Source organism: Physeter macrocephalus, chromosome 7 (assembly GCF_002837175.3).
Source record: "Physeter macrocephalus isolate SW-GA chromosome 7, ASM283717v5, whole genome shotgun sequence".
Classification (NCBI taxonomy): Eukaryota; Metazoa; Chordata; class Mammalia; order Artiodactyla; family Physeteridae; genus Physeter; species Physeter macrocephalus.
The window spans coordinates 70,978,686-71,002,788 of record NC_041220.1 but is presented as its reverse complement, the minus strand read 5'-3'; the positions used below and the strand labels follow the sequence as shown (position 1 = coordinate 71,002,788).

The following is a 24,103-nucleotide window of genomic DNA, read 5'->3' as shown; positions in this document are numbered from 1 at the left end:
CCTTGCTTTGTGACCCAGCACATGATCTATCCTGGAGAATGTTCCATGTGCACTCGAAAAGAATGTGTATTCTGCTGCCTTTGGATGGAATGCTCTATAAATATCAGTTAAGTCCATCTAGTCTAAGGTGTCATTTGAAGCCTGTGTTCCTTATTGATTTTCTGTCTGGATGATCTGTCCATTGATGTATGTCGTGGGTTAAAGTCCCCCATTATTACTGTGTTACTGTCAATTTCTCCTTTTCTGTCGGTCAACATTTGCATCATATATTGAGGTGCTCCTACGTTAGGTGCATATATATTTACAATTGTTATATCTTATTGGATTGATCCTTTGATCACTATGTAGTGTTCTTCTTTGTCTCTTGTAACAGTCTTTATTTTAAAGTCAATTTTGTCTGATATGAGTATTGCCACTACAGCTTTCTTTTGATTTCCATTTGCATGGAATACGTTTTTCCATCCTTTCACTTTCAGTCTGTATGTGTCTAGCTCTGAAGTGACTTTCTTGTAGGCAGCAAACATACAGGTCTTGTTTTTGTATCCATTCAGCCAGTCTCTGTCTTTTGGTTGGAAATTTAGTCCATTTACATTTAAGGTAATTATCGATATGTACATTCTCTGGCCTTTTGGTAAATTGTTTTGGATTTGCTTTTGTACCTCTTTTTTTCCCTTTTCTTCTTTTGTTCTCTTCTCTTGTGATATGATGACTATCTTTAGTCTTATGTTTGGGTTCCTTTTTCTTTTTTGTGTGTATATCTATTACAGATTTTTGTTTTGTGGTTACCATGAGAATTTTGTAGAGGAGTCTGTATTTATAAATGCTTGTTTTAAGTTGCTGATCACTTAATTTCAAATGTATTTTAGATACCCTGCATTTGTACTCTCCTCCCCCATGATTATCATTTTTGATTTTATATTTTACATCTAATTGTTTTGAGTATTCCTTAACTGTTTACTGTGGATACAAATGATTTTTACCACTCTTGTCTTTTAACCTCTCTATTAGCTTTGTGTGTGGATGATTTCCTACCTTTATTGTATGTTTGCCTTTACCAGTGAGCTTTTCCATTTTGTAACTTTCTTGTGTCTAGTTGTGGCTTTTTCTTTTCTGCCTAAAGAAGATCCTTTAGCATTTGTTGGAAAGCTGGTTTCGTGGTGCTGAATTCTTTTAGCTTTTGCTTGCTTGTAAAGGTTTTGATTTCTCCATCAAATCTGAATGAAAGCCTTGCTGGGTAGAGTATTCTTGGTTATAGAATTTTTCTTTCATCACTTTAAGTATATATAATAAGTATAACATGCAACTCCCTTCTGGCCTGAAGAGTTTCTACTGAAAATCAGCTGATAGCCTTATGGGAGTTCCCTTATATGTTATTTGTTGCTTTTCACTTGTTGTTTTTAGTATTCTCTCTTTATCTTTAATTTTTGTCATTTTGATTATAATGTGTCATGGTGTATTCCTCTGTGGGGTAATCCTGTAGGAGAATCTCTGTGCTTCTTGGACTTGGGTGACGGTTTCTTTCCCCAGATTAGGGAAGTTTTCAGTTATTATCTCTTCAAATATTTTCTCAAGCTATTTCTCTCTTCTCCTTCTGGGACTCCTGTAATGTGAATATTAGCATGCTTGATGTTGTCCTACAGGTTTCTTAAACTGTCCTAATTTCTTTTCATTCTTTTTGCTTTTTTTCTGTTTGAAAGCAGTGATTTCCATTACTCTGTCTTCCAGCTCACTGATCCATTCTTCTGCCTCATTTAGTCTACTATTGATTCTTACTAGTGTATTTTTCATTTCAGTTACTGTATTCTTTAATTCTGTTTGGTTGTTCTTTATATTTTCTAATTCTTTGTTAAAAACTTGTAATTTCTCACTCTATGTAACCATTCTTGCCACTTTTATTCAACACAGTTTTGTAAGTCCTAGCCACAACAATCAGAGAAGAAAAAGAAATAAAAGCAATCCAAATTGGAAAAGAAGAAGTAAAACTGTCACTGTTTGCTATGCAGATCCAGTTTTTCCCCAGGCAGCCCTGATGCCTGACATTGACAGGGGGAAGTAGAGGCATCCTCTAGACCAGTGGTTCTTAAAGTGTGGTGCCTGGACTAGCAGCATTGGCATCACTTGAGTATTTATTAGTAATACAATTTCTCAGGTCCTACTTTAATTTTACTAAGTTAAAAGCTCTGGGAGTAGGGTCCAGAAATCTGGTTTTAACAAGCCTTCTATGTGATTCATGTGTATGCTGAAGTTAAAGATCCATGATTAGACCAACTTTAACAGAAAACCCAGTGTATGGAATTACTGGACTACCATTGAGAAAGTTGACATTTTAGATCCAGTAGCCTCTGTTTTTCTCTGCTTCTATCTTTATTCTCTCCATAGTTTCCTCTTAATTCTATAGACAGCATGATCATGTAAAAATTTAATTCACATCACTTCTATTACATTTACCCTTTTGTGTTTAAGCAAGCCATTAATCCTCTTCTCACTTGTGAGATTTACACTTAAGCATCCTTAGATATTTAGATTTTCAATCATCACCAGATTGATAGTGTTCCCCAAGTTATGAATGTTGGACTTTTGAACAGAATCTACCCGGAATGTATTGATTTACATGTATCAAAGAATAGGAACTGATCTTGCCTACTACTCCAGAGAGTAAAATGTGTTCCCTGAAGCATGTTACCTTCCTTTTTTGATTCCATGATGGTCACAGATATGTTATCTGAAGGAAGATTATCATGGTGTGTCCCTACTTATTTAATTAACCCAAATGGGATGGTCACCATATATGTGAGGCAGGGAACTTGCAAGAGGGTGGAGACATTTATCTGCTATCACAGAGTTTCTTCTTGCTACATAAAACAAAATTAATTTTTCAAAAGAAATAATGGGTTTGGCATTTTGTGAGTTGACCTAGGAAATGGATTGATAGTTTCTCTAGGAAAATGGTTTTGAGTTCCATAAACAAGTGCAGTTTTGTTGCACAGTTTATCTACATATTGGAAATTGTTTATGATTTCTGACAGCTCTACAGTATAACTTTATTTGAATTCTGTTATAACAAATACTGTCTTTTATTCTGATTTAGAAAATTAAATGAAAAAACTCTGGATATCAAGGTTAAGTTGCTATTAATAGTCTTTCTTTTAAAAAACATAGATTTTAAATAGGAAATAAACAAATACATAAATGTTAGGTCATACTAGTTTAGCTACTATAAAATTTTCCCAAGGAAAATAAAATGTAGCTTTTCAGAAGAAATATTTAACAATTCTTCTTTAACTAACGGGTCAAATTGAGCATCACTAACTATAAGACAACTTGACATTAAGCACCTTCTGATATGATGCAATACATAGTTGTCACCAATAGAGAATTCTTACTGAAAAAATATTTACACTTAATACAATCAAGCTTTTAGACTTATCTCCCAGTTTAAAGAAAATGCAGATATGAGAGAAGCAAATCAAATAATACTCCAAGGAAACAATTAGACAAATCCAGAATACAGGACAATGTAAAAGGCAACTGGCCTTATTTCTTTAAAAAAACAATGCCACGACCAAGAAAAAAATACCGTGTTGGAAAGTAGGGGAGAAGGTGTTATCTTAGAATAAAAGAGAATCAAAATACATAAGCAATGCAATTTTTGTACACTGTTTGGATGATGGTTCACAAAACCAGCTACAAAACACTTTTTGGAACAATTAGGAAAATTTGAATATGAGCTGGATATTAGATAATAATAGGAAATAATTATTAATTTTCTTATTATGATAATGGTAATGTTATATAGGAGAATGTTCTTATTCTTAGGACATGAATGGTGAAATATTTAGGGGTAAAATCTGCAAGCTACTTTATTTATTTATTTATTTATTTATTTTCGGTATGCGGGTCTCTCACTGCCGCGGCCTCTCCCGTTGCGGAGCGCAGGCTCCGGACGCACAGGCCCAGCGGCCATGGCCCACTGGCCCAGCCGCTCCGCGGCATGCGGGATCCTCCCGGACCGGGGCACGAACCCGCGTCCCCTGCATCGGCAGGCGGACTCTCAACCACTGCGCCACCAGGGAAGCCCTGCAAGCTACTTTAAAATGGTACACACACACACCATCATACTAAAGAGAGTTAAAGCACATTTGGAAAAATGTTAACAGTTGTTCAGTGTAGGTTGTGAGCATATTGGCATTTATTGTACTGTTATTCAAACTTTTCAAAAATTTTTAAAATTTTATAATAAATTTGGAAGAGTTGCACAATTTGAATGTACTTAATGCCACTGGACTGTACACTTAAAAATGGTTAAAATGGTAAATTTTATGCTATGTATATTTTAACAAAATTTTTTTAATGCTGGAAAAAAATCTTGTATAAAGAATAATACTGTCCCAACCACAGTAAATGTTGTCAGTGAACTAGAGGTTGTCTCAGATCTCTAATTATTCACTTAAGGTTTACCCAGAGACATAATCTTCAGGGGAACACATTCTAGACAATTAAAGATACTACCAGATAATTGTTCTGGGATTCTGACTTATTTTAAGGCAATGAGCCAAACAGCCTAGATAGAATTCTACCATAGAATAATGTAGACAGAGATTTCAGTAGGAATTCAGTAGGAACTATTCTAGTAATTTTGGGTTTTATAGACCAACAGAAGGAGGTCCATCTTTCAGATCTCTCTTCTCCATCCTTGAGTCTTCCATGAGAGATAGTAGTTAATGTTTACCTTTGGATAAGGAAAAACTAAAATGAGTTAAGTATTGGAAAATTAAATTTATTTGTAAAAGAATTCCATGTAAATATTACAAAAATTATGTGAACCACAGTTCAGAGGATATGAATAGATTCTAAAAGTATCCTGGAACATAACTGAGGTTCAACAAGTCAGGGCCAATTTTTTCCCTAAAGATTTTTAGGCTGAAGCCACAATTAAAGGCCACTTTTAATTCTGTCCCGAGCTCTTCCACACACAAAGCTGTGGGACACTATAATTCTTACTCATAGTGACTGAAAATAAAAGCCTGGTAAAGTACAAAGAGTTGTTTTCTGCCAAGCTCAATGAAAGGAGGAAGTGGCAAGGGTGGGTACAGGATGGCTGAAATTCCCGTCTTAACCATGGATAGCAGGATTGCTTAAAGTTCTGAAAAACAACCCCAAATTAGGTCTTGTCAAGTCAGATACACATCTGCAAAAGAAATATATGACCTGACAATGACTAGGATATGTATATGAGACCAAAGGGGAAAATATCTCTTCATGACAAAGTCCTAAAGTAGAATCATGTAGCATCGATTAAAAAAAATCATGGCATCTGGGGTTCCACAGATCTCTATTTGGTCCTGGATTGTAAGTGCAACTGTCTATGTGTAACTTTGGTTAAGCCAATTAACACCACTATGATGCATGTTCTTTGATGTTAAAATGTGAAAAATATTCCTAACCCATAAGGTTGTTGTAAAGAGTAAGTGAAATGATGTATATAAATTATTTAGCACAGTGCCTTCTGCACGGTAAGCTCTCAGTTAATTTTTATCAGCATCATAATCATCTCAGACTTTGACTCAGACCAGTCACAGTGGTATGGAACAACCTGAGAGAGCCCAAGGGCTGAAGTTAAACCCACCCAGAGGGGTCAAACAAAGGAGATCATGACTGGGCTAATGGCAAATATGACTTTAAAAACCTAAGGTGGGGATTTAGAACGGAAGTCACAAACTCAAATGCCTAGAAGAATCTGATAGGTGTTATCTGAATGAGTGACTCAAGGATGACAGTGCGGTTACCAATAAGTATGAGTGGGCAAGTCTCTGTTAATCTGGTGAGAACATACCCCATCTCACGGAGCAGCTTCTATTTAATTCAAGATCATGGCTGGAATGAGAGAATGCAGGCTCAGTGTGGGAAGACCTTATTAGTTTTTAGGAGAATCAGCAACTCAGAGATATTTTATGTGACATTTCCTGTTTCTAGAACATTGACATTGACACAACTTTAAAATATATTGTGTAGGCCAAATAAAATATGTCTGCAGCCAGACACTATTAAATGGTGATCTCTGGTTTATGACTTCTTGTATCACACCTACCTAAGATCAGTATTGGTCCTAAAGATCAGGATGGGAGTGAACCTCTGGGTTGGGGACCAGCAGACCAGAACAGTGCTCTGTGTGTGTGTATAATGTGAGCCATAAACACGAGCCATATATGTCATTTTGAATTTCCTAGTAGCCACACTAAAAACAAGTAAGAAGAAATAGGTGAAAATAATTTTAATAATATAGCTCATTTAACTCAATATATCTAGCATATTATTATTTTAACACATAGTGAATATAAATTTATTAATAACATATTTTATTTTTTTAGGATGTCTTCAAAATCAGGTGTGTATTTTACACTTACAGCACATCTTAATTCAGGGTTAGTTACACTGAAAGTACTCAATAGCCATATATGGCTAGTGGCGACCCTTCTGGACAGCACAGGTCTAGAGTATGCTTCTCAAACTTTAATATGCATATTGAAATTTGGGGGATCATGTTAAAATGCCATTTCTGCTTCACTGGTTGGGATAGAGCCTGAGATCCTTCACTTCTTACAGGCTCTCAGGTGGTGTCAGTGCTCCTGGTCCATGGACCACGCTTTGAATATCTAGGAGCTAGATGGTTATGGCAAGTCTCCTTCAATCAGCACTTTTGCCCCCCAAAGCACTCCCTTCTCTTTCAAATTTAGCAAAAATCTGTTGAAGAGACTAAATTGATATTCTAATGTTTAGTCACCACATTTAGATGTGGAATAATATTAATAACTTTAAAATAGGCAATATTTTATATACCACTTGTAGAAGCACTGAGTCATTTACTCCTTTTTTTTTTTAAACTTCAGAACCTGCCAATATGTTACCAGATGCTTTCATGAGAATGCATTTAAGCACAGGATAAGTGCAACTTTTTATTTCTAACTTCAGAGATTTGGCAGGTTCAATGTTTTAATAAAACAGACAATGGGACGGCAAGGGAAATTTGACAATAATACCTCTCTAAGCTTTAGTATTTAGGGGCATTCCTCGGTCAAGGGTATGAATATTTCATGGACTCTCCAAAGAGAAACACAAAGAGAACTTTTTCATTTCCTCCTGACCATTCTACTTGAGGGATGGGTAGAGCTCGACAGGCGGACCTTAGATCTTTGTTCAACAATACATAAATACAGAAATTTAAGCAGCTAAATGTGGGGCAGAATGTAACTCAAGGATTCTACATAGTGCAAATGTCCTTAGGATACAAACACTTTTAAACCTAGAAGAGTGTTTTGGAAGTAAGCAGTGAATTCCTAAGAACTTGTTCTCACTTATCACTGTCTCACTTGTGAACTTTAGCAAGTGATTTATCCTCTTTTATCCTCCCTCGGATGTTAAGAGTAATGCTTGTTGAACCTATTTCACAAAGTTGTTCTAGGGAAGTGTAAAGGAACTTGGTAAAAGGTAACATGCTATTTGCTTATAGTTATTCACAATCATGCCCAAAGGAAGGTACTGAATTGTAAACACATGGTCAAGATGAAGTCTGAATTGACAAGATGATCAAGATCTAGGCTCTTTCTACTCCTGCATTTCATAACAGTTGCAGCTGTCTGCTCATATTTATGTTTTCCACAGTAAAAATGCAAGGCAGGATTCTAATCACAGAACTACTGTCTCTTCCTACACAGAATAAAACAGCATGTCAAAAGATAAGTAAATAGAAAGGGACCTTTTGAAAGCTTTAAAAAGTCTTTGTTTTAGTTCTGAATCAAACTAAGTGTGGAATTATGGATGCCAAAGATATTTTTTTCCTCTAGTAACAACTGTTTAAGTCATTTAATGGCATGAAATCTCTTGAGTGAAAAATTTGAAGTATGATTCTGATGGATGGCTTAAATTAAACTCAACATGGTAAAATTTTACAGTGGGGTCTTTGTAATAGAGCTAATTTTGTTTGAAAGCTCAGAAATTATCTGGCACTGAGGAGGAAAAAAAAACCCCAATGACAAAACTCTCTAATTGAGAAAATTATAAAATATTATTAAAAGACATTAAAGAGGGCATAAATAAATGTAAATAAATAAATGGAAGACTTAATACCATAAAGATGTCAATCAGTGGTACATTGGTCATAACTTGAAAACAATTCCAATCAAAATTACACCACTTTTTGTGTGTGAATATTTGAAGTTGACTAAAATTTATATGAGAGAGTAAAGGACAAGCATAGACTAGATACTCTTGAAGAAGAAAAATCAGATGGAGAAATTGCCTTTCTTTATATCAAGAATTATTATGAACATATAACAAATGAGTAAGGTTTAATTATTTTAAGGAGAGACGCAGTAAAACAAAAGAGTGAGCCCAGAAACAACCCAGCACATACAGAACTCAACTTTTGACACAAATGGTATTGCAGATGTGGGAGAAGGGATAGTGGACTTTTCAATAAATGTTGCTAGGACACATTATTAGTCATACGGAAGACAAAAACAAAAAGTGCACCCTTACCTAACCACCATATACAGTCTTAAATTCGGGTAGGTTAAATATATAAGATAAAAAGCAAAACTACAGTACTTTAAAGGACAATATCGTTATGACTTCCAGAAAGGTAGGAATTTGTTAAACAAAACACAAAAAATGCAAACCTCTGAGGAAAAGATTAATAAAATGAACTAATCTATCAAAACTTCTGACTTCTGACCATCAAAAGTCCATGTAAAGGAAGTGAAAGGAGAATTACATACTGGAAGATTATATTTTCAATATATATAAGAGGCGAAGGATTAATCAATATTCAAAAAAATAAAAGGAACTCCTACAATTTATAAGAAAAGGAAGAATAAATAACCAATAGAAAAAATGAGGAAAAGTCTTAATAGACACTTCAAAGAAAGGAAATCTGAACAACCAATAAAAGATGCCCAATCTGACTAGTAATCACAAAAATAAAAATTAAGATCACCATGAGAGATCATTTATAACTTAGCACAGTGGAAAAAAAAGTTTGTAGATGTCATGTGTTGGTAAGGATGAGGGCTAATGAGAGCACTTATATAGTATTTTTGGTGGATATAAAATAGCATAACCACTTTGAAAACAATTTGGCACTATCTTTATACTCTTGTGCTTTCGGCTTTGCATTTTTTCATAAACAGGGAAATAATAAAACATTTATTTTGTCTTTCTGCATGAATTGAATTCTATTTCAGGGCAATCAAATAAACAATGAGGAAAAGTTATTCTCTGTGGCAGAATTCTAGCTAAAAAAAGCAGAATGAATGATAGAATTAGAAAATCACCATTGTACAAACCTTAGTAAAAACATTTAGGTAGCCTTCATTATTGTATGCTAAAACCACTGGGTGAAATTTGATGGGAACTTTATAATAGAGTCATCAGACTGATAACACCTGAACCCACTGATCAAACTCACAGAGTTTCACATTTAAAAAAATCTTACCTAAAAAAAATTGAAACTGAATTATAGGGTTATAGTTTCAAAGACAACTCCACTCCAGAAAAGTGATCAAATCACTCAAGAGAATGCATACGGTAAGAAAAGAAGTCCAAGGATGAACTCTGGTGATTACCAACATGCATGAAATAAACAAGGGGGGAGTTCAATGAGAGATTCTGACATAAAATGTTAGAATATTTGAATAGTTTTGAGAAGAAGGAGTTAATCAACATAAGGATTAATCAACAGTAATGAAATAATGTAGAGAAGTTAAATAAGATGAGAAATAAAAATAGTGCATAAGATTTTGAAATTGGCAGTCACTGGTGATTTTAGCAGGAGTTGCTTCATTTGAATAATGGTGGCAGAGGGCTAATTACAATGGGTTAGCACCTACATGAGAAGTGAGAGTTGGAGACACTTGTTCTTTTGAGGAGTTTAGCTGGAAATTGTAAGAGAGGTAGAGGATTTCTTTTCTTTAATATAGAAATGGTTCCAGCATGTTTAGAGGCAAGATAAAAGAGCCAGTTGGGAGAGTCAGTTTGAGAATGTATATTAAAAAAAAAGAGGACAATAGATGAAATATGGCTTCAGTGATAAGAAGGGTGAAAAGGATAAAAAACAAGTTGAATAAATTAGCTCTAACCAAGTCAAGGAGTCCTTTTCTCTCTGAATCTGGAAAAATGTGGTGAGAGTAGATGCATGTATGAAGGAATATTTCACTTAATAAAAATGAACTACTAATTTTTTTTCCAGAAAAAAACTGTTTCAAAAAGTAGAGAGTGCAGCCACTTATTTTATTTCAGAAATGTCACCAGAAAAGCCTGAGTCACTCTGAGGGCATATACTCCCTCGTGGTCTTTGGGGAAGCCTAAGCCTTGCTGTGTTGGGGGAATGTGGACAAGTGTGCAGGAAATTGGGCCTCTGAGAGGTAGGCTGAGGGAAGGAGGGCATGTGGTGTTCTAAGAGTTAGGTGCAGATGTGTTCTGAACATACATGGTGGGCCCAGGGGCCAGTAGCAGCCAGAATGGAGTTGTGATTGGGAATAATCAGAAGGGCACTCTGAGGGGGCGCCTGCTAGTGAGGAAGCTGAGTTTGGTTGACAGAGAGACAGACAGATCAGGGGTTGGTTTCTATGTTTAGACTCAACGTTCTCTGTGAAATGTGAGGCAAATATGGATAGGAGTCAGTGTCAGCAGTTGAGAACAATGGTTTTGAGAGAGTGGTGCAGCTTCAGAATATTTTGGGGGGAGAATGGTGAAACTACGAATTGAGAAACAGCAAATAAATGGGTGGCTGAGGGCCAAAAGAGGGGCTGGCTGAGTTTGGAGACCATAAATTATTGGTAGCAGCCACCTACACCTTTGTGAAATTTCTTAAAATTTCCTTCTGCGTTACCCAGGGGTCAAGCTAATGGTGCAAGCAAGAGGATAACTGGGTCAATCTGCTTTTGAGGGTTATCAGGACAGATACAACCAAAGCACAAAAAGACATGGGGAGCTGGGATTAATGCAAGAGGCAAGTTAAATGATTTTGCTATGCATCTAGGTTGGATGGGAAAAGGGGTATATCCATGAAATGGTGATGGGTTATGAAGTCTTTAGATAATAGCAAGAAGGATGTACACAAGAGGGCAGGAATGTCAGAGGAACAGTGTTGTTAAAAGTGTCCAGTAATCTGCTGTACAGTGAAGTGGAGTTCCCTGTGCTATACAGCAGGTTCTCATTAATACCCCAATTTAAAAAAGTGTTAAATAATCTGGATACAGTAGTGGAGAGTTAAAGCAGAATGCTGCTACTACTTTTGTGTTCTATAAGTGAGAGGTGTAGAATAAAAAGTTTAGCTTGAGAGCTATTCAGGTGGTGGTAGAAGGATCGGGATCTATAAGTAGGTTGACTTTGTAGAGTAGATCCTATGTGGTGGGATAAGGGTTACAGAGGAAATGATAGGGGTCAATAGTAAAAAGAATCATGAGTAGAAGAAATCCCCAAATAGGCCAGTGGTGAGAGTAAATGATGGTGAGCTACGCAGAGGCCTTGATTTTGGTTGGTGACCAAAAAAAAAAGGTGGGAGGAGAATGTGTTATATGGACTCCTCTTGAGGCTTCTAGACAGATGAAGTCCCAAGTGGTGCAAAAGCCATGTGAGAGTAGCAAATGTTAGGCTCTACTTATCGTTTAAAAGGAATGTCACTGAGAATTTACTTATCTCATCTCTGAAGAGTTTTCCTTCCTCAGGCTGTTAATGGAAAATATGCATCTATGTTCATTCCCCGTTTTAAAATGTATTTACTTTTTATTCAAACCACTCTTACCACATTCCTGCTATATATACATTAGCGTTCCAGAAAATAAAATAAAAATCCTTATCTTTACCTCTGAGAAGCTTGTTCTCTTATTGAAGGTGCGAAAAATGTGCACAACTTACCTCATATCTGTGGGTCTTGGAAGTAGTCTTTTTTTTCCACTAAAGTAGACTTCAAAATCTTCAATCTTTAGCCTGTGGGCATAGTCAATGTATCCTGACACCTCCTGCCCATGAGAATTTCTGTCACGAATAAAGATCACGGACTAGTACATAGAAAAATAGAGAATGGAGAGAGTAAATGAACAAAACTCATTTCAGTAAATTTTACATGATAATAAAATCTACAGTTATTGAGTGATACCTGTGTTATATCCTATTCTAAGTGCTTTACGCTTCATACTTACCATGATCCTATGGGGTAGGTATTATTATTTTCTCCTGGCAGTGAAGAAATTTATGAAAAGTTAACTGAACATGCATATAATGTTTATATATAGCAATTGTATATAACAATATCAATAAATAACTCATAGAAGTCTTCCTAAGGACAGACATTATTTTCAGTATTTGAAATACATTATTTACTTTTTTCCCCAGTCCCATTGTCTTCTCTTTGTCATCATTTTGCAAGTTAAAAAACTGAAAAACAGGGCTTCCCTGGTGGTGCAGTGGTTGAGAGTCTGCCTGCCGATGCAAGGGACACTGGTTCGTGCCCCGGTCTGGGAGGATCCCACGTGCCGCGGAGCGGTTAGGCCCGTGAGCCATGGCTGCTGAGGCTGCGCGTCCGGAGCCTGTGCTCCGCAACGGGAGAGGCCACAACAGTGAGAGGCCTGCGTACCACAAAACAACAACAAAAACAAACCCCTGAAAAACAGAGAGGTTGAGTACCTCACACAGCTAGTAAATTGAGAAGCTCAGATTAAAACCTAGGCTCATGTGTTTGTCCTTCTAATCATTACATTCTTTTTCCATTTAAACACCTATATATTTTATGTTATATATAGAGAAATGGGGTCCCTTCTTTTTATTATCATAAGAGTCAAAAAAATCTCTACAAAATTAAAATCTCTTTGCAAATTAAAATCTCTTGGGACTTCCCTGGTGGTCCAGTGGTTAAGACTCTGTGCTTCTACTGCAGGGGGTGCAGGTTTGATCCCTGTTCAGGGAACTAAGATCTGCATGCTGCACAGCATGACCAATAAATAAATAGTTTTTAAAAAATGAACCACTTAAAAAAATCTCTTTACAAATTAAAATCTCTTTACAAAATTAATTCTATAGGTCAAACCTATACAGAAAGTACATATTTCTCCTTTGTATCAATTCCTTCACAAATATCTTTGAGCAGCTACTACATGTGAGACACTGTTGAATGTGCCAAGGTTACGGTTCTAAGCAAGACAGTAAAGGTCCTGATCTCTTGGAACTTATGTTTAGGTAAGCAGAGACAAACAATAGACATGAAAAGCAAACAATACTTACAGTGAGGGATAAACCAAATAAAGAAGATGGTTGGCTAGAGGAGTTGTTGGTGGTGAAGGCTACTTTAGGTAGAGTAATCAGAAAAGACCTTGAGGAGGTCTTTAAGCCAAGACTTGAAGGCTAAGAGGAGGTAAGCCTTGTAAAGATCTAGAACAGGAGCCTATCAGGAAAAGGGAACAGCTGGTAGAAAGGCCCTAAAGTGGAAACAAGGTAATGCAAATAGAAGAATTGTAGTCTTTTCCTGCTCAAGCCAATAGACATTGATCTCAAGTTCTAGGAGGAAAAAAAGAAAAAGAAAAAAACCCTAAGTGTAATTGGAAAAGCTCATAATGTATTCATTTCCAAATCTAGATCAAAATGTAGAATTTCATGGAGAAGTTCTATATTTGGAAAAACCTGTAAACAAGCCTTCCCGTTCCTCTTGAGCAATTACTGGATTGTTACTTGTTGGGTCTTTGTGTAGTCAATTATAGGGAGCACTAACACAGGTCACCTTAGATAGCAGTTTCCAAAAGGGTGAAGTTAGAAAATTGAAATAATTATTTTCCCTGCTACACCTATGAAAACAGTTTGCTAACAATATGCCAAAGGAAAAATGGAGGAACAGAGACACAACTTACAATTATTTGTTATTCTGCTGATGCTTCATCTTCCAGCTTACTATGGAATAGCATTGGGTGCTGAGAAGACTGTGCTAAGAAGAATCCTGAGGCACTTTCTTAGCTCAAGGGGAGGGAGGGTTGTGCTGGATTAGTGATGTTTCCCATAGATATGCCTGGATGAACTAATATTCATTGTTATTCCTGTGCCCAATTGTGTATAAACTCAATCCATAGTCCTTCTCATTTCCCCCATGTAACTCCCAGTTAAATTTATATAGATGTCTCCATGCTTTTAGTCACCTAGTTTTTAGTTTATACAGCACAAAATTTAAATGGATAGTAACTTAGACTTCTTGAGATTCTCACACAACTAAACCAATAACTAACTTTGCTGTCCCTACTTAAACAAGGCCATGAGCTATACATATTTCATATGTAATATGAAAGGTGCTTGTAATCTTTATTCAATCAAGGCTGCTCCTGATGTAAGGCAAATCATGCAGGGACAGAGAGGGGGAAAAAGATCCAAAATAAGTCCTTTACTTTCAAAGTGGAACTCTATTAACAGAAAAGAAAGCTCCTCCGTCTCTCTCTGTCTCTGTTTTTGTCTCTGTTTCTCTTTCTCTCTTTAAATGAGAGATGGACCAGGCTTATTCTTCCAGCAGAATAGCATACCAGATATTGTAACTGACCTTTATGCTGAAAACAAATACAAAATCGGGATAAAATCTAAAAAATAACTTGTAACATGCATTGATACACTGGCAAGAAAATGATGAATACTCAGAGCCCAAAAAATAAATGAAAGCAGGAGCCCAGAGAGGAAAGCAGAACCCTAAAGTCATGCTTGTCTTGCAGGTATTTGCCCAACCTTAGAGAATCTCAGCAAAGATTTCATGATTATGTCAGGTGGGGGTGACATGAAACAAAATCCAGTCTTTCAGATAGAGAGGCTAACAGGACCTATTGCAGCAACATAAAGCTAAGAAACAAAAAAAGGATGAAAAAATATCTTCACTGTGTTCAGAGAAAAGAAGAAGAACCATTCCAGAGTTACATCCAGAGGAAACACTTTTATGGTGAACAATATATAGATTTTTTAGACCAAATAAATAAATAAATAAATAAGAGACTTGGCTAACAACAACCTCTTGCTCAAAGAAATTCTGCAGGATGTACTTCAGGCAAAAGAATGTGACTCCAGCTGGCAAGTTAGAGATAAAGAGTAGAATAATAAGAAAAAATAGAATAGATAAGGAATAGAATCAAATATTATAAATATATAGGTAAATATAAACAAACGTTGACTGTGTTAAATAATAACAGTATCTTCTGTAATAAAAATAACAATATGCCTAAAATTTTAAAAAAATTTTTAAATTTTTTATTTATTTATTTTTGCGGTACGTGGGCCTCTCACTGTTGTGGCCTCTCCCGTTGCGGAGCACAGACTCCGGACGCGCAGGCTCAGCGGCCATGGCTCACGGGCCTAGCCGCTCCGCGGCATGTGGGATCTTCCTAGACTGGGGCACGAACCCGTATCCCCTGCATCGGCAGGCGGACTCTCAACCACTGCGCCACCAGGGAAGCCCTAAAATTTTTTATATAAATGTATGTTTGGAGTAAGTTGTCAGAGTTAAAGTTGGAGTGTCTAAATTTTTTAGAATGAGGTCAGCTATAATGATTAATTTTAGAATTTGCTAAATATGTAGGTATAAATTTGGGTCACAACAGGAGATAGTGTATATCATCTTTAAATTATTAGAGGATAAAACAAAGTGAGGAAAAAGCAATCAATCAATGAAACAGAAGGCAAGAAGGAAGAGGAAAAATTTGGAAGAGGCAGGACAAGTAAAATACACAAATGTAATGATAGTATTATGGGCTGTATTGTGTTCCCTCAGAATCCATATGTTGAAGCCTAACCCTGAGTACCTCAGAGAATGTTTTAGACAAAAGGACCTTTAAAGAGTTAATTAAGTAAAAATGAGCCCATTTGGGTAGGCCCTAAAGCAATCTGACTTTATAAGAAGAGGAAATTTGGACACACAGAGAGACATTGGGGGGTTGTGTGTATGGAGAAAAGACCATGTGAAGACACAGTGAGAAGAACCATCTGCAAGCAAGGAGAAAGGCCTCAGAAGAAACCAAATCTGCCAACACCTTGATCTGTTTTGGACTTCTAGCCTTGAGAACTATGAGAAAATAAATTTCTGTTATTTAAGCTACCCAGTCTATGGTATTTTGTTATGGCAGCTCTAGCAAATTAATACAATAATAATAAATTAAAATAATTAAGTAATTACAATAAATGTAAATGGCCAAATGTTTAAGTTAAAGACAAAGATTATTAGAGTGAATACAAAAATATGAAGTAAAATATAAGGTTGAAAATTAAATAATCAAAGAATACACATAAGAAAGTTCCTATTCAAAAGAGAGCTGGTACTGGCATATTAATATTAAACAAAATGGACTTTAAGGCAAAACGCATTACTGGAGATGGAGAGTCAATAGATAATGATAAAAGATTCCATTTACAGAAAGATAGAATAATTCTAAACTTGAATGAACCTTTGAAAGCATAGCCTTAAAATATCTAAAGCAAAAATTGATAGAACTGTAGAATAAGTCATCATCACTGTGGTAAATTTATCTCTCTCATTAATTTCTAGATCCAAGAGAATAAATACTTAAATATTAGAGAATAAATACAGATTGTAAAGAATTAAAAAATACAAGCTTGACTGTTCAGTTTTTAACTTAGTCAAGTACCTAAACATCTTTTGTCTTTAATGTTCTTGTGGATAAAATGACTGATTGTCTAAACTGATATATATTTGACCATAATTTCACTATTTTACATTATTATATATATCCTTCCTATGTGTATTAAAGCCCTCTGTCCATGGAAATCTGAATAAATTTCAAATCTCACTTCTCTAGCCTTGTTAGAGTTAAGTGCCTGCTCTGTGATTTTTGTGAATCCTGAGATTTTGGGGTTTTCTGAAGCTAGATAACTTCAAGTAAGGCCAAACTGGGTATAAATGTGATTCCCTCCATGTTCACTGTGTGTCTTTGGGTGGGTTGTTCAAACTCTTAATGCCTCTCTATATTCATAAGTCCTATGGCCTTAAGTAGGTTCCTGCAAAATCCAGCAAGTCTCTACACCAAACCAAACTGAACATACCCAAAAACAAAACAAAACAAAACACACCAAAATAAACAAGAGGCCAAAATCATGCTTGGACCTAAGCATTTAGTTAATTAAGCCTCCTCTTTCTTTGTTCTTTTTCTTTTTTATTGAAATATAGTTGACTGATTCTGTATATTTTCACTTACATGTGAAATCTAAAAAATAAAACAAATATAACAAAAACCAGAAACAGACTCAAAGATACAGAGAATAAACTAGTGGTTACCAGAGAGGAGTGGTGGGGGAAGGGGCAAAATAGATGAAGGGGATTAAGAGGTATAAACCACTAGGTATAAAATAAATAAATTACAAGGATGTAATATACACCACAGGGAACATAGTCAATGTTTTGTTATGACTCTGTATGGAGTATAATCTATAAAAATATGGAATTACTATGTGGTACACCTGAAGCTGATATAACATTGTGGTTAAGCCTTCTTGCAACCTCTCCCTTCTACCTGTTTGTCTTTCCACTCTACAGAGTAACAGAATAATCTCTTCCTTTTGTCTTGCATGAAACTGCGAAATTCACATTTAGGTGCTGCCAAAGCCTTACCTTCTGCCCTATTCACCCAATTTGTAAACAACATGCAAATACTCTTTCTTTCCCAACAGGAATTCTGGTGGTCATTGTATCTATGATTCCTTTTATTTTCAATAAAAAAAAAAATGTTCAACTAAAATTTCTATAATTTTAGACCTAGGAAAATAATCAGGAGCTGTTTTCACAAAAATCTGTACAGACTAAATGAAAATTACTTTATTCATATCTTTCCAAATATGGTTACATATGTGTAAAAGTATATTTTTAAAAAAACTTTTTAGTAAAATTTTTAAAAAGTTGCTAAAATGAAAAATCTTCCTAATGAACAACACGCTTTATGAAATCATTTAAAAAATCTGATTAGAACTGTTGATGTATAGTAATTGGTGATAGTCAGGAAATTACAAATTTAACTTTAGAAATGCATCATTAAAAAAGCACAGGGCTTCCCTGGTGGCGCAGTGGTTGAGAGTCCGCCTGCCGATGCAGGGGATACGGGTTCGTGCCCCGGTCTGGGAAGATCCCACATGCCGTGGAGCGGCTGGGCCCGTGCGCCATGGCCGCTGAGCCTGAGCGTCCGGAGCCTGTGCTCCGCAATGGGAGAGGCCACAACAGTGAGAGGTCCGCTTACCGCAAAAGAAAAAAAAAAAAAAAAAAAAGCACAGTGTAGGGACTTCCCTGGTGGTGCAGTGGTTAAGAATCTACCTGCCAATGCAGGGGATATGGGCTCGAGCCCTGGTCCGGGAAGATGCCACATGCTGCAGAGCAACTAAGCCTGTGTGCCACAACTTCTGAGCCTGCGCTCTAGAGCCCGCGAGTCATAACTACTGAGCCCGCGTGCCACGACTACTGAAGCCTGTGTGCCTAGAGCCCGTGCTCTGCAACAAAGATGAGCCACTGCAATGAGAAGCCCGTGCACCACAGCGAAGAGTAGCTCCCCACTCTCTGCAACTAGAGAAAGACCACACGCAGCAACAAAGACCCAACACAGCCAAAAAAAAATAAATTAATTAATAAATTAATTTTTTAAAAAGCACAGTGTAGGGTAGTAGAAAAACAGTGAGATAGAAGAGGTGAGAGGTAGTTAGAGAATTAGAATGAAGTTAACTTATGCTCTTGATTAATTAATTTAATGTGTTCATTTATAAAATGTGTATTTTCCTCCAACGTGAATACTAATTACTCCTACAATTAATACTACTATCTATCATCTATTAAGAACCCACTATGTTTTGAGCAAAATATTAGCTTTATATTTATCATCTTATTTCTCTAAAAAATATATATAATGGCTATATAGCATTATTATCCTCATTTTATAAATGTAGGACCTCAAAGCATTGAGAATTTGAGGAACCTCCCAAAGGACATGAAGCTAGAGAGTGGGGCACACACACTCACACACCTACTTCCCATGAAGCCCATGCTCCTAACCACCATGCAGTGGACACACAGACCTGGATCCAAATGCTGACCCTGCCACCTACTTACTTTGTGACATTGGTAAGTTAGTTATCCTTTTTAAGATTCAGTTTCCTCTATTACAAAATGGTCATAACACCTACCTCTTAGGGTTGCTGTGTGAATTAAATAAGACTATTTTTGCTAAGCACATAACAATGCCTAGTACATGATAAAACCTCAGTAAATATTACCTATTGCTTAAAAAAATTTTTACTATATTGTCACTATTGTAGTTATACTGTGTTAAGAGTTTTATCAATTCCTTTGGGATAAGGAAATGGAATGATCATATCAGAATTCCATTACCTAAGTGTGTATAATTATGTTTAGGTTGTAGTACATGGTTCAATTCATTTGTTAAATTTAGTCATCCTCAGTTAAAACTTTGGATGTACTTTGAAGTTAAAATTTAAACAATCTTTCCAGGTATTATACAGGATGGGCCTAATTGACAGTAAAATCATGATTTTGGCATCCAGAATGGATATAATAGGTTAATGGAGCCCCTTTGAAGAATCAGGTTTATTTCAGCTTGAGTGTGACATATTTTAGTAATTGAAAGCTTTCTTATTTGGATACCTCTGTCGCTTCAATAGGAATTAGAAAATGTTATAAATAATTGTTTTAAACTTCTCTACTAACCTTGGCTCCGGACGCGCAGGCTCAGCGGCCATGGCTCACGGGCCCAGCCGCTCTGCAGCATGTGGGATCTTCCTGGACCGGGGCATGAACCCGTGTCCCCTGCATTGGCAGGTGGACTCTCAACCACTGCGCCACCAGGGAAGCCCCTTTCTTTTTCTTTTAAAAAATATAATAGCTTTATTGAGGTATAGTTTACGTAATATAAAATTCATCCTAAAGTTTTAAATGTATAATTCAATGACTTTTAGTAAATTTCTAGAGCTGTGCAACACAATGTAGCTTTAGAATACTTTCATCACCCCAAAGAGATCCCTTGTGCCCATTTGCAGTTATCCCTGTTCCCACACCCAGTCCCAGGCAATCACTAATCTACTTTGTATCTCTATAGACTTTCCTTTTCTGGATTTTTTTTCATATAAATGGAATCATACAATATATGGTCTTATTCATTCTAATAACTTTTAAATCACAGTTAATTTCCCCAAAGACACATGAAAACTCTATACTTTATATATCGAAGGGCTCTTTTAAATGATGTTATGTTTATAAAAGGAAAACTTCCAAAATGCTCATAGTCCTTAGATAAGACCCTTTAATCTTTTCTAGAATAATTCAAGTTACAACCAACACAAGTATTTCAGTAAATCAAATGATACTCAATTGAAACCATGAATAATGGTCTACATTTATCTGCAACCTAAGCAAAAGACACAGATTTTTTTTAAGTAACAAAAACAACAATGAAAAGCACAAGAACAAGCTATTGATCAATATCAAGATACAAGCATTCCTGAAATTGAAGTGGGGGGTCAGACACCAAGAAGCATGTGGAACCTGAGATTTTACTGAGATGGTCTGTGACCTCAAGTGTGAATCAAAAGACTTATGGAATGCTTAGTTAGCTCCTCATTACTTCTCATGTGCTGGGAAAAGATGAATTAAAGTACAATTTAGACCATTAATTTATCATTTGGATCTCTGGCTGCTTGTCTTTTCCCAGAAGTGGATTAAAATACAAATTCATAAACTTGTTATGAGTTGAGTACATGTGTTGCCTGGTTTTTCTTGCCAAACACTAATGAGGAGGCATAAACCTGATACATCGAAATGGGACTTTTTCAACAGTGAAGCCAAAGTCAGTTAAACAAAAAGCGCACTAAGCCGTATGTTGCTGCACAAAAACTGAAACATCCATTTCAGGGTATGAAAGCTGTCAGACAAGCTAAGTACTGGTGACTCCCCCCCTGAGACTGTCAGCATGCCCCCTGATAAAGACAAATGAAGAAAGAATTTTATCTCCTAGAATTTTAAGACTCTGGAATGCCTTTATGAATCATTAGTTTTAGGGAATTGTTTTGTTTTGGAAGAGAAATGATTTTGCAAATGGAGTCTAAGTTTGGACAAACAATTGTTTTCTAACATTTCAAAAGGTCTGTCATTATAAATTTCTCTGATACAAGTTATTTTCTGAATTTTTTATGCTGATAATTATTTCAAAATTCTATATCTTATTATTCATTTGCAATTAGACATATCTTTTCACTATTCACACACTTCTCAGGGTTATGTGAAAGACAGCTTTTGTCCTCCCTGTTGGAGGCTTATTCTCAGAACCAGCAGACTTTGCCTTCCACATCCTGTTGCACAAAGCAGGTCACAGGCCAGCTGAGATTCAAGAGGCAGGCAGAGTGACTTCTCTTCTCGATGGGAGCACTTGCCAAGTGTCATTGCAAAGGGGCATGGATAAAAGACAAAGTGAAGAATGGTGGCTATTTTTTGCAATCTATAAGTATTTACCGTAAAGAACCTAAGAGTTTTGCTCATTTTTTAACAGTTGGAGATTTGGTTTCTGAAGGGAATCATTGACTTTATTAATTTTTTTTCTCTCCCAGCTTACAAAAATGTCCATATTTAAAAAGGTTCTTCTTTGCATTACCAGTGAGGTTAAGAACTTAGGAACATCTGATCTCACTGTTAGTATCCAAAATGTTCTGGAAATTTTAATGAATGAAAATAATATTAAAAGTATATATAAGCTCTAAATACTGGAAAGGAGAAAAATGTCATATTTGTATATAGACTGATAATTTACTTAGAAAATCAGAGACAGCTAACTGAAACCAGTACAAAATATCTACACAAAAAAATAATAGCTTGGTTTCACACTAGAAATAACCTATAAGCTATTGTACATGCAATCTTTATTTGCAATATGCTTTTTAAAAATTATAACATTCTTCCAAACATTTTTTATGAAAAACTTTTCTAAAATAACATAAAAACTAAACAAAGAGGCTACATTGCTGGAGGAAATATATTATTATAAAATAAATGTATTAAAATTTTAAGCAAAATACCAATGGGGTACTTTTGATTCCTTAGAATTTTACCTTGAAGATCGTGGCTAACATTATCTAAGATAATTTTGAAAAGGAAGAATAAACAGCAGAACTTGCATTATTAGATATGAAGTTACAATAATTAAATCTTATATCATTGGTACAGTGATAGATGGATAATGGAAAGTAGTAACTTCAGAAACACACCCTTACACACAAATGTGTATGTGTATATGTTTTTCTATAGCTTGATATTTTCTAAATTTTCTATAATGAATGTATACTCTTCTTTAACTACACGATTCCAAAATCTTTTCTCCAAACATACCACTCTCTGAACCTCCACCTCCTATTTTTCTAGCTCACATAATCTGGAAGCCCTTTCAGATCATTGGAAATGCTGATCCATTAAACTACCATGTTTCAATGTTTACTACCCTCTTTATATACTCGCTTTCTGCTTTATACAGCTAAGATTCCATGGTGGAGCATCATAATTGTTCACTTGCATACCTCTTCAAATTCCTTGCACATATCCTGTTACACTCATGGAAAAAATTCCAGTACTGTTTCGACCCAACTTTCCTTTTATTGTTTTTGCATAGCTATGACTGAGTTTGACAAGAAAAAAAGAAAACTATAATGACTCTTCTTACAAGTATTAATGACCATAAACTCCTTTGGACCTATAGTGCTTGAATAATAATTGTCTATGATAAGCTCTTCCTCTCTCCCACACTCCTATTTTTTTATATCTTCTCTCCTCAAACTTTCAACAATACCCTTTTTTTCCCCTCACATTCAATGATTTTCCCCTCTGAAAATAAAAGCATCTTGGGAATTTCCTCTGCTTGCTACCTGAGCTCCCATAACAGTTTAAAAAATATTTTTCTTTTTGCACTTATTATTTTATATTGTAGTGTTCAAGGTCCTTGGAGACTGGAGACTATATCTTTATCTAACTTTGTATGCTTAATATCTCCTCTGGCCCTTGGTTCAAAGAAGGTGTATAACCAACATGGTTTTGGATTTGAGGTGATTAAACAAAGTCCAAAAAGATAAACTGCCAGCGTGCTATTTATTTAATCATGCTTCACAGAAAGTGTCACCATGTAACAAAATAATGCTAGTGTTAGAGCTAACTTTTAAAGAGTGTTTATTAAGTGCCAAAATTTCTCTCATTTAATCCGAACACAAGTCCCATAATGTAGGTAACATTATTAATCCTATTTTACAGATAAGAAAACTAAAGCAAGAGGAGGCGCTAGGGCCCAGGCTTATATGGTTAGTGTGTCAGTCAGAATTCCAACAGAAAACAATGGCAACATTTGTGTATGTATGCAGGGATTAATGGATGGCGTATAGGGTCATCACAAGGGATCCTGCATGAAGCCAGGGCTACTAGTACTGAAACTGACACTATCCCTACCACAGGCCTCTCCCTCACCCCCAAGTGGGAGAGTTTATCAGAACCCAAGAGGGAAGGAGAGATGCACAGGCTGAAAGCATGCTGGAGAAGAGCAGATAACTGATGTCAAAGGACATAGATAGGTATAGGTAATCTCACAGAAGGAGGATCAAGGGAATAAATACCTTTCTGCTGGAGCCTCATATTGGCCAGATCTAACTGAGTCCAGATCCCTGATACCATGCGTGTACCCCATAGAAGCAGCCTCCCTAGGTAGAGAGTAGGGTGGAGAGAAGAATGGAAGAGGCTATGAAGAAACAAAACCAATGTATGTGGAATAGTTAGTGATAATGCTGGGATTTGCACCCAAGCATTTGACTACGAAGCCTCTGCTATGCTCGTGGGGTGGCAGGCAGGAAGGGAGGTTTGTTTTCAATTCAGATTCCAAAAACAAAGTAATTCTTATTAACAAAGGGATTTTTACTCCTTTTCCACCATTAACATTGATGGAACATTCATTTTGCAGGGATAATACAATTGCTTAGGAGAATAAGAGACAATCTGGGAATAAGAGAAAAATGACTATGACATCACATATAGATTCTTTTTTTTTTTTTTTTTTTTTTTTTT

The 24,103-nt window shown here is 36.0% G+C and overlaps 1 protein-coding gene and 1 non-coding gene across 2 annotated transcripts in view; one reads left to right on the top strand and one right to left on the bottom strand.

Annotated features, from left to right (window-relative positions):
* The window catches only part of CFAP299 (cilia and flagella associated protein 299), a 629,492-nt gene that overhangs the window by 87,231 nt on the left and 518,158 nt on the right, over positions 1-24,103 (bottom strand). The window contains exon 4 of the mRNA XM_024115347.3: positions 11,914-12,056. Within this exon, the coding sequence (XP_023971115.1) occupies positions 11,914-12,056 (143 nt within the window). The remainder of the gene's footprint in view (positions 1-11,913; positions 12,057-24,103) is intronic.
* Positions 12,889-12,961, top strand: TRNAR-UCU (transfer RNA arginine (anticodon UCU)). Its single transcript has one exon. It is a non-coding gene; the product is annotated as a tRNA-Arg (tRNA).